Here is an 11,734-nt window from a genome sequence, read left to right as displayed (position 1 = left end):
GACTTTTGTTGTGATTTGGCGCTATATAAATAAAATTGAATTGAATTGATACTCTCTTCCTTTCACAATGAACTGCAAAGACTTTATTACAAACTAGGATCTAAAAGACTGAATTCCCCCAAAATGCTTAAAGTTTGTCTTTTTCACCTTCAGGTTTTTTTTACAGTTTGCAATCTGGCTGTTAATTTGTGTCAAAGAGACAAGTGCTACTAAAGCCACTTCCTTTACATTCCTGACAGAGCTAACAAAGTGTATACATTGTGTTTTCATTTCCTTCTGCAGGGCGCCACGTGATCAACCACATGAAATCAGTCTACATGTTACCGGTTAACCACAGCAGACAGAATAAACAAAGACTCCCTGTGAAAGCTGTCTTATAGGGACAGCAAAGATGAAGCCAGACTTTTCATTAACAAGTGCATTTATGTTCAGGTAGTCACGACTAACTGTCACATGACATGGGACCAAAGGTTTTTGGGCCTTCTGTCACCTCCTGTAGACACCTGCAGTCTTTTAATTAGCCACATGGCTGCATTTACAATGCATTTTAACCTGGATTGCTGTCCATTATGTTTATTGTTTTATGAGACACTTAAAGATTTAACTTGAACTTTTGTACTTTATGAGAGCCATCTGCAGGCCACAGTTATAAATGTCAGGGAGGGAAGTATGTAATAGCTCTAATAATGTGCTAAATGGCAAGTACTGTACCTCTGAGAGGGGTATGAGCAGGATGAGGTTGCCTTCCTCTCGGCTGGAGAAACACAGATAACTGTCGGTGGTGTAGAGAGTCCCGGCTGTGTGGCAGCGGGCGTGTGGTGTCCAAACTGAACAGGAGGCCACCTCATAGAGGTTTTCACTCCGTGGGAGTCGAAACAGAGCCAGAACATATTCCCTAATAGCCTGCTCCTCTAGGATCCTGGGAGGGGGAGATGGTTAGAGGAAGAGTCAGACAATGAGGCAGTTTGAGACAGGTGGGGGAGTGAAAGCAAAAGCAAATGACATTACAAAAACTTCAGTCAGTGAGGAAACGGGTCCAAAAGGACAAAAAATATTTACGTCTCATTCACTTTCACTAAAACTACACACAGGGACATATAAACAGTACTTAGTCTGGCTGGGAAATCAAATCTTCACATTTCTGGCAAACAGATAAATCTCTACAGAATAAAGCTCTGGTCCTTAAAGGCCTTAAACTTGTATATTAACAGCTTCCAAAATACCAAAACCGTATCAGCTGTTTGAAATGGAGTACAGAAGCTGTGCCAGTGAACGGCAACAGCAACAGTGACGCTCAACACTGAACAAACGCGCTGCGCTCAATGATGCACGGCTGTGTCAACGTCACATTAAACGAAGACAAAGAGGAGCTGTAGCACGGCCTTGCTATGTGCGTGATAATCGACTGCAGTGCAAGAATAGAACACTTAAGTGCAGTGCTGCTCGGCAGAGTTTATTGCAGCGCTTTCAATCCCACCCTATAATTTTCCAAGACAAGAGAAGCGCCCTTGTTTCCTCACCGTTTATCCTTTCCCAGTGCAAATGCTCTTCATGTTTTCTATTTAAGCTGCATTTACCAATGACAGACATGACAAATCACATCACTTAAGGCTCTGTAAATAAATATAACAGAACAGTTGAGGCCAGAATTTTAAATATACTCATCATGAATGTGGTTGTAATTTTAGTGATTTCTTTGAACTGTTCTTTTTGCAGAGTGTAATGACTGGACAGGCCAGGAAACCCATTCCTGAAGCATCAAAATTAACGTTAGCCCACTGCGTCAGTTCAAAAACCAGTTTTGATGCATGTTAGGTATCACTGTCATACTTCAACACTAAACTGTGTCCAAGTTTCAACCGTCTAGCTGTTGAAGTTAAATAATTGGGAGGAAGTCCTCCTTCTGCATTATTCTATCCACCTTGTGCACAAGGACCACTGGTAGCAACAACAGCCCCAGTGAATGATGCTACCACCACCATGCTCCACATGTGGTGGCACAAACACATTTTCTGTGGCCAAATAGCTCAATCTTTGTCTCATTTGACCACAAAACTTTCCCCAGAATTCATTTGGCTTTTCGATGTGGGCAGCTGCAAGTTTCGGTCAAGCTTGAATAACTTGCCAATAGTGACTTCACCAATGAGAAATTAATGGGCTTCAGCCTTGTGAAGTTAAAAGACATTGTAGAACCTTCAGCGCCACGTATGTTAGAGGCTGTCTGTGTACTTTTGACCCTGTGTGGATTAAAGAAAATCCGAAATTCAAATTCGACTGTGCTCTTCCACGTTAAAGATGTTGGTGTGAAGCAGGTCTATCGAACATGTGTTTGTGGGAGAGTCGTCTTACACTTCCACGCTTCAGTGACAAGCACCTCCATCTGGTCGGTAAAACAAACCGACCTCAGAGCTGCGGTGAGAGCGCTTGTGTTGTATTTCAGGGATGTCTGGTCACCCTTTCGCAAAAGCAAGAAATCTATTTTTGCTTTTTAACTCCTTTCGCAGAAACGTAGGCTTTGTTCTTGAAGATGCAAAACAGATTTGAAGTGAGTTTCTGCCTCCAACCTCTAAACTGCCAAGAGACAGGCTGGTTGTGCCCTGAGGAGATCAATTCAATTTTAAACACAGCTCTTTGTCCTCTATTTTGACCCAAATGTTTTTATTTCCCATCTGAAAAAGAAGACCCCTCAGCACGACTAAAATGCAACAGACAATAACTGTTCGTTGTCTGTATATATGCTATAACACAATCCTTTCACTTTACGCTACATTTGTTTAAAGCGCGAGCATCATTTTTAACATTCTGCCCTGTTATTTGGATGTTTAGATGCTTACTTCTCACATCCTGCGACATGTGCATTAGTCAAATGTGAAACACAGCACAGCGACTGGCGTGCAGATTTATGTGACCTCTCATAATATATATAGAAAGAGTCCAAATAGAATAGAAACTGAATTACTGCAGATGTTTTTATGAGTGGGCTATGAATGAGGAAGAGAGGATCCCAGCAAAGAAGTATGTTAATACTAACGTCCATGGGAAGTCCCATTTCTTTTTCTCTTTGTGAATTTGGCTGCCTTCATCTGCCACTTGTGATTTCAGTCTCATCACCACACGTTCAGTTCCTCTTTTGCTGTTCATCATCCTGCCCGTTCTGGACCCTCTGTACTTTCTTTATCCGGCAAGCTCTATTCCTTCCTCCTCTTCTTCTTCAAACACATGCATGGACACACACATATAAAGCAACTACTGTGATGTGGTGTGTTATCCAGTCGGGCACCTGCATTGCACAAATTTTTTTTTTTTTTTAGATAAAGCTTTGAACCTGACTTCCTGTAATGGTTTTGAGGTTTGTTTGGGTTTTGTTTCTTTCTTTCTTTTTTTAGAAAAATAAACAAAGTGTATGCCTGCATTACAAAAAAAACACAACAACACAGATACACAAAAGAACACGGCACAACTTCTGTCGCCATGTTTGTTGTTGCTTTGGAAAGCTGCCCCCTGCCATGCACGCACACAAACACACACATGCACACACCCACCACAAAAACCGCTGCACCAGCAGTGCTATGGGAGTGGAGCTGTGTCACACTGTTCCTGTGATACTGAACTTGTGCTGTGAAACGGCAGCTCTGTGAGGCTGAGAACACAATAAAACCTAACGCCTAAGCAGACTTTTGTTTTTAATTCCATTATTTTTACCCTATAAAACCTACTTATTTCTTATTCTGTAGTAATACTGTTAATACTGCAGCATCCCGAGCAGGTGTGTCAGGGAGGCTGTGTTAGCGAAAATATTCCGCTTGCTCCGTCATACTGAGCAGATCTGCGTGGGCTCTGTGATGCTTTGAGCTCAGCAGCCTTCATGCTGGACTAGCAAAGCAGTGAGACTGTGAGTGAAGCGAGTAACCGAGTTCCTGACTCAGTGGGTTAGCACAGGCAGGAATCTACATAGTAATACTGCTGTGTGTAAAAAGGGAAGTAGTGAGTTTCAGGCTGACTCACCAAAGGCTTATGAGAGAAGCATAATTGCAATATTTGAATGACTCGTGCCTGAAAGGATCTACAGCAGGGGTGGGCAATTCCAGGCCTCGAGGGCTGGTATCATGCAGATTTTAGATGTGTCCTTGATCCAACACAGCTGATTCAAATGGTTAAATGACCTCTTCAACATGTCCTGAAGTTCTCCAGAGGCTTGGTAACGAACTAATCGTGTAATTCAGGTGTGTTGACCCAGGGTGAGATCTAAAACCTGCAGGACAGCGGCCCTTGAGGCCTGGAGTTGCCCACCCCGATCTACAAGGACCTGACTACAAAAGCAGTACAGCAACAGTGTTTACCGCAGGTATTCAACATGAGTTCTTTGCTAACTTTTTGGGAGGATTAGAGTGAAGTGAGCAAAGGTTTGAACTTCTTTCTGTGGATAACTTTGTTTTATTCCTAATGTTGCTTAATCTCACATTAAGAAACTCACTGTCTGTTTGTACTGTTAGCACACACCTGAACCGGCACTGACCTTTTGGTGATGCGTGCGGGCTGCTGCAGCACTCGGTCCAGCTCTAGGCCTTTGCTGTCCAGCAGCCGCCTCAGGGCAATGTCAGCCAGCTGACCTATGACTCCGAATGCCTCGTCCAGGTTCAAGAACATGGAGAACTCCCTTTGCCGCTGCCGTGTGGTGACCCGAATTGCCTCTGGCATTAAAGCGGTGGAGACCCGCTCCAACCGTGTTACCTCTGCCCAGGGAATCATAAACTTGACTGAAGGGGGAAGGAAGAAGAGAATAAAATCCCACTGAGTGTATGAGCTTAGAGCCACCTCGCACTCACTATAGTTTACACAGCAAGCTTTTCTAATACTGTTAAAAGAGAATGTGAGTTTCTCCAAATGCCAAAGTCTGAGTACCGTTATTACCAATTTGATGAACAAGTGCAGTCTTTTAGATTGAAAATGAGAGCTCTCACTTTGGAGTACAGACCTTCCTTCCCCAGCAGGAAGGAGTAGAAGGCCATGTGGTTGATGCTGAGGTAGAGAAAGCCCTGCCGAGGCACCCGGCCCTTCCAGCAGCAGCAGGAGTAGTACGTCACCAGTTTCTCTGACGAGGGGAGGCCAAAGTGAACCTCAAACTTCCGGAGCGCCTCCCTGAACTTCCCCGGGTCATCCTCCTGGGCCGCCTGGCGTCCCTGAACCTCCTCGGCGATAAGGCCCTGCAGAAGACAAAAGCTGGAGTCATTACTTCAGCCTACTTTTAAATGGGCTCACAACCACATCGTTTAAAAATCTTTGAGAAAATCACATCTTTCAATCTAAAACTCATCCTCTCTGAGTTTTTATGACTATGCCGGCAATTTACAGACCTTGACTTTTCCTTTGACGAAGCTGGCAACATCCTCCTTGTTCTCAAACACAGACAGAGAGTGAAGCAGGTTGTGGAGCAGCCAGTCCCAGTGCTTGTTCACCTCTTCTATGGCAGCTCCTGATGAAAGCAAAGAATGAGAGAATTTAACATCTCCAGCCGGTCAAATGAGTCAAGGTAAGGCAACCGAGTATGCAGGAATCTCCCAAGGCTGCAGATCACAACCGGCACACAGATGAAAACATTAAAAAAAAGGCATAAGGGTTCAACTCACCACTGGCAATGATCCAGCTGACCTGGGAGCCGGGAACTTGGAGGAGGATGCGAAAGGGAGTGACCCTGGCAGTGGAGTCCAGAACATTGTCAAGCGCCCCCACCAGGAGCCCTGCAGAGATGGCAAAGCACAGACAATCAGTAATCAGTGGGAATTCTGCCGTGTGAAAAGTCATTTCCTGGTGAGTGTTAATATTTTGTTCTTATCTCTGAATTATTTAGCAAAAATACTGCAACCTGCTGCAGCCATAATGAACCCCAAAGTAGCCATCAGTGGACATAAGAAATAGCGAAAGAGCTCAAATACTGTCTGCAGCCTTTTAAACTCTCACAGCAGTGAAGCAGCAGGTGATGGACTCGTACACGCTGAGAAGATCTAACACATCTATTGCTTAAATAATCGCTGAATATCACATAAACCTCAACTACAACAACCAGAAAAACACAATCTCACAAGTGTACTAATGCCACTCTTCAGTCTCCCTGTCAGCGGAGTGAGACGGGGTTGAAGAGCTCTCGAACAGACAGCAATATTTCACTTCTGCATGACAGAAGGAGAAACTGGAAACACCCAGAGAGGCTGTTTCCAACACCAAGAGGACAAGACTGGTGAGTTTTATACATCTCTGGTCTTTATCTCAGATTACACTCACTGCATATGGCAGGGACTTTTCAGTGTCCAATTTCAGGATACACAATAAGCCTAACTGACGGTTTTCCATCGCATGATTTCACTCCATCCACTTTCCTTTAATTTATATTTTTGTTTTATTTTAGAATTACAAAGGGTTTTATTTTTTTATTTCTTGATAATCATTAACATTGGTAATATTAATGATGAAAATGTAGCATTTTCATCTTTTTTGGCCAACTTCTGTCAGTTCAGTATTAGCGCCAGAGCAATTAATGCCTTTTCCCATGGAGTCTTTCAAAAGCCATCAAATGACCTATATGTTTGCACAGCCTTTTAGTAATGTGCCTGCACTTGCTCTGCTTGTACAGCATGGTGTAGAAGTCTTGAGCCACCCCTCTTTCTTAAAAATGTTCTTCTTGAGCAATAGTTCTCAAAGCTTTCTAAAGGTCTTTTAAAGTTTTTCTTTGGATATTTGCTGCTTTTAACTTATTTTCAGTCCAGTCCTTCTGCCTGACCCTTTTCAGGAGGGAAGTTGTTTTGTTTTGGGTTTTTTTTTGCTTGTTTCTTAATCCGTTTAATGCTGACCTTATGGATTAATCATTCAAATGCAAAAAGGGCATTTAACACAAAGGATGAACAAATGTTGTGTATACACGTGACAAACAACTTGGCAAAGAACCAACTTAAAGTTTGAAAGCATCAATCTGGAAAAAAACTGACTGCCAAGAGCTTCATTATCAGCATGACGATGATCCCGAACACACTGACAGTGCAGTGTGCAGAAAAACACACAATGGGCCTCCCCACAGTCTGGACCTCAACATTATTGAAGCAGAGAACTGAACAAAAGGCAGCCAACGTCTAAAGAAGAGCTTTGAAGACTACTTAAAGAAAATTCAAGAAAGTCTATCGAAGAGTTGCATGTGTACAAACTCTGTTTTTACCTTATATACTGTGTTCCCATGTGTTTCAATGATCACTCCACCCATTTCTCATTTTTCTAGAAAAATATGAAGAAATGAGGGACGGTTTAAAACATTTGCACATTACTGCATGCACTGCATATTTTGAAATTCTGGTACTGCTTTTAACTCCAATATTTTGTTGATTTTAATTCCGCTAGTATGCTTTAGATGAGTTATCATAAAGCCTATCATGTCTGCTGTCTATGAGAAGCACTACACGTGTTTGCCTATTATAAAATATGGCTCAGATGATGAGGAAACCGTAGTTGGTTCCAATGGAAACTTTTCAGGCAGCATGCAGATTAGCTTCCCTCAAAGGCATAATCACAATAAAGAGACAAATAGAGCAGCAAAAATTACCACTTAAGACACATCCAGCACAGCAGAGAGGTCGAAGCCAACCTTATTACGGTTTTGATGAGTCTCATTTAAAAACAAAGGGACTTCGAATGTAATCAGGCATGTAATATCCACCCATCTCTTCAGCAGACGACTAAAACAGTTGCTCAGTTCAGTTTTAATACCAAAATCCGGCAGGAAATCTGCATCTCCACAGTTGCAATCAACTCCACAGATGTTCTTGAAGCTAAAATTGAGCCCCGAACCCTCATAAATTTGAATGACTCCGTGCATTGCAGTCGTCAGGCAAATAGAAACAGACCAGGCACACATGGTTCCACGTCCTGCCTGAAGCTTTCATCGGGTCTCAATAGGGCTACTGTCATCAGGTTTTCATCTTCCTGAACCATAGCTAATCTGCATCATGCTCTCCAAATAACTACACTCTTGGTGCCACTTTTATTCTGTATTTCCTCTGTGCAAAAAGCACATACTGAGGCAGACAATATTCTGACTTGAAATCAAGAAGTCCATCAAACTTTGAAAGAGTAGAAAACAATAAAATCATTATGATAAATAAGAAAGTGATAGCTTAATCGCCATTATAAACATAGCAAATGACCTAAGAGAACTCCAGAGAGTAGCTACACACATTCTTCAATTTGAAAATAGATAATGACAATGCAATAAAAATAAAGACTCACAGAACCTGGTTTGTATGAAAAACTGGGTTTTAAGTTCAAATTGCTTCATGAGCAGTACCACACCCATCATAAGAGTTTGAAACATAATAAAAAAAATAGGTTCCTTAAGGTTTCACATTGTCAACAACCCGCACTGATGGCTATCAAACCCATTTAGAATACTATAACCAAAATAACATGTGTGGAAATCGCACAAAACCTCTGGATACAGGGACTAATGCAAAGTATTGATCGTGATAAGATACGCACAGAGCTGTGTAGCCACATCCTCTCTGCAGGCCTGCAGGCGCACTTAACCATAGTCAACTAAGGACAGTCGACATTAAAAATGACACTTTCAGCAACTAGGACCAAATGGATGCATTTCATTTGTAATAGGTCAACACAGCCATCAAATCCAATATGTCTGGCTCATAGTACCCCAAAGCCCCTTAGTCTAACTTTTCTCTAATACTTTTAAAATGTTTATTAGAAGACAAAGTTTGGGACTTTTCCCCTTAATAAGGTACTTTCACGTTTTACAACCCAGCTTTGCTTTAATCTATTAAAGAATTTTTATCTTTCAAAGACGCCATTATCAGTGAGATCAGCCCACCCGAGCTGAGCACAGCCCTGCTTTTCAAAGCTATGACTGAAAAAGATGAGGGCAACCAGATCTCTATCTCTGTGTTTAGCAGTGTCTTCTCTGGTTTGGTACACACACGCAGACACAAAAACAAATCTGCATGAACAGAAAAGGAACTCGCATGCTTGCTTATAAGAGGTTCAGTATAGTTCAACAACTTCCGGCTTGTCAGCCTGTAAAACCTGCCGTGAGGCCGCATGACTGTGCCAAAGAGAGTCATAAATCCACAAAGTATTTCAATGGACATGAGAAACATTCAGAAACGATGTTGTTTTTATGTTAATTGATTAATAATAATCAAATTCAGGCCGCACATCAGCTCGTGAGCCCTTTAGAGCCCATATTGGTGAAACGCTCAGCAGACGAGGGGGTAGACATATAAAGATAAGTCTTTTCCAGCAGACAGCTCTGACGATCAGCCAAATGTAAACCACATCTTAGCTTCAAACTTGACCTGCCTGAAGCTGCAAATCCGGCAGCCTGGCAACACAAAACTATCCATCTGTCACCACAAACCCAGACGGGGTTTACACTGGTGAAGCTTCCAGAAAATAAAACGGAGCCACGGTGAATCATTGCCTCTCTCTGCTAACGGTCACATTGTAGGGGAATACTGCTGTGGAGACATGATGACTGCAGGCGACCTTTAGGAGGCTCGCAGCAAAGCAAAACAGACGTCTGCTTTCACATCCACGACGCCGTGATCTCTGTCTGCTCTTGAATGCATCAAAATTAATAAACAGGACATCATTTTCTTGTGCTCAGGCTGGAGTGGTGAACTGAGGCTCGCTGATCGGATGAGGAAACACTAAAAACAACACGAGAGAGGCATTAGTTTGAAATAGAAACATGTGAACGGGCTGATCAGCTGCAGATGTTACCCAGCCCTTCTCAGAAATCCAGCTGGAAGAGTGTAGTCACCGGTGATAAGAGCAGAAGAGTGCGTTTGTACAGCTGAGTTCTGAGACCACATGCACAACTCGCCTTTCTATTTAATTAATAGGTGGAAACATGAAGCAAATCCAATCTGAGCCACTAAACAGACTCTGCCGCGTGGCTTTTTTTCTACAGTTCCTGAATTAGTTAATGGTAAACGACGTGAGAGCAGGACTTGACCCTTTGACCCTCTGTCTTCTCTCTATGGGAACAGCAGGAACAAACACAAAGTAAACTCCAGCCAGGAAGTCCCACTTATTCCGTTTTATGAGAAGAGCTCCACAAGCAAGAAGACAGATCGTAAAAAGGAGACAGTGGATGAGGCACATGCTCGCTTTAATGTAATTAACATCAACTAATGTAAAAAAAAAAAAAAGCGTCCAGTGCGCCTGCAAAGCCTGTTACACAGACGCAAAACACACACAGAGGAAACCAGACGGAGGAGGCAGAAAACAGGCCAAGCTGCAGCCGCTGCAACAAGTGTGGGGTCAGAAATTTATAGAAAAATCACTAAAGAATAGAAAGGACAGCAGTGTCACAGCAGCACGATGCCACCTCTGTAACAGCTAACACAATAGGACCCTACAGCATAACAAAGCCTGTTTCCTACAGGAAATTACAGTGATAGGTCAGAGTTCAAATTCAGCTGGCTTTTGTTTGGGGAATTTTTCATAACAGGTTAGAACACAAGTCCAATAAAAAAGAAATTTTAAAAACAGCCAACAATGCTCTTGTGATGTTTATGGTTATTGTCACCACAAGAATTCAAAGAATACTGCGCCAGGAATAGCAGGAAATGGGTTATCCAACTGTGATCTGTACAATACTGACAAACACTGAAACAAACGTGTGTTTTATGTTTTATAGCAAAGACATTTAGCAAATGCTCGGATAAAAAAATAAATAAATCACGTAAGAAAGAATCATGCATCAGAATCCGTTTTTGTTTGCCCCAGTTTCTTTTCTGTCCTTTCACTGTTTGACAGGTTAAGTCTGATTCACAAGTTCGTGCACAAGACTCTCACAGATCGCAGTTCGTGCGATTTGTGAGAGTCTTGTGAGGCATTTGTCTTTGTCCGAATGTAACACAAGTGCTCTGTTTTAAATGGATGCGTTTGTGGTCTGGTGGTAAACATGAGTTAACCGCACGTTTCGTGGGTGTAGTTTAACGTCCCCTTCAGAGGATGCAGAGTTTGAGCAGGTGTGAGTTACAGGTATGCGGCTCGGGGGCATTCCTGATTGCTCGTGGCTGCTATAATCCAGGCATGTGCTGAACTTTGATTTAACAGATCTACGTGTACACTGATCTTTCTTTGTAGAGAGCCGTCCTGAACACACCCCTTCTTTGGACACCCAGTTGTTTACCTGTGACCCCGCCTGTTGCCATTCTTTGTCCATGCTTGTACCTGTTTTATCTGCCACACACCCGTGCTTTTACCTGTCCCTCTCCCTGTGTGTGTGCCTGTGCTGGCAGCATGGCCTCCCCTTTGTTTGGTGTTGTTGCTCCAGTAGCTGACTGTTTTATTGTTTACCTGTGATCCTGCTGTTGGACTCGCCGTGGCCTCTCCTCCTCTGCAGCAGGAAGAAGTCGTTGCTCCTCTCGGTCACCCAGAGTTTCAGCACATTTTTGAGCAGAACTTCATCGGGGTTTAGCCACATTTCTTCTAACAGGGAGGGACCGGAGTGAGCCCTCTGCCGACTCGGTCTCTGCAATAGAGGGGGAGTATAAACTTTATCTGCCTGTTTTTCGGCTCGGGGGTGGCCCGATCGCTCCTACAGCGGCGGGTTTTCGGCTTTATCCATGGCCATCCTGCGCTCCTGACAGCTGCAGGTTTCGGACTTCCTCGCCCCGCGTCTGCTCCCACACACCAGACACACAGCAGCTGTACACACGACTCACAGATC

General features: G+C 43.1%; 1 protein-coding gene across 2 annotated transcripts in view; it reads right to left on the bottom strand.

Moving 5' to 3' along the window:
• tbc1d8 (TBC1 domain family member 8) overlaps positions 1–11,734 on the bottom strand; it is an 18,795-nt gene extending 7,061 nt beyond the window's left edge. For both annotated transcript variants that reach the window (XM_005746205.1, XM_005746206.1), the window contains exons 1-6: positions 11,362–11,734; positions 5,628–5,738; positions 5,355–5,473; positions 4,976–5,204; positions 4,517–4,757; positions 712–919 (exon numbers count right to left, since the gene is read on the bottom strand). In XM_005746205.1, the coding sequence (XP_005746262.1) occupies positions 712–919; positions 4,517–4,757; positions 4,976–5,204; positions 5,355–5,473; positions 5,628–5,738; positions 11,362–11,488 (1,035 nt within the window). In that variant the 5' untranslated portion in view covers positions 11,489–11,734. The remainder of the gene's footprint in view (positions 1–711; positions 920–4,516; positions 4,758–4,975; positions 5,205–5,354; positions 5,474–5,627; positions 5,739–11,361) is intronic.

This window comes from Pundamilia nyererei, unplaced genomic scaffold (assembly GCF_000239375.1).
Source record: "Pundamilia nyererei isolate P.nyererei 1_Seehausen unplaced genomic scaffold, PunNye1.0 scaffold00175, whole genome shotgun sequence".
NCBI lineage: Eukaryota > Metazoa > Chordata > Actinopteri > Cichliformes > Cichlidae > Pundamilia > Pundamilia nyererei.
The sequence above is the reverse complement of the archived record's forward strand: the minus strand, read 5'-3'. Positions and strand labels throughout refer to the sequence as shown.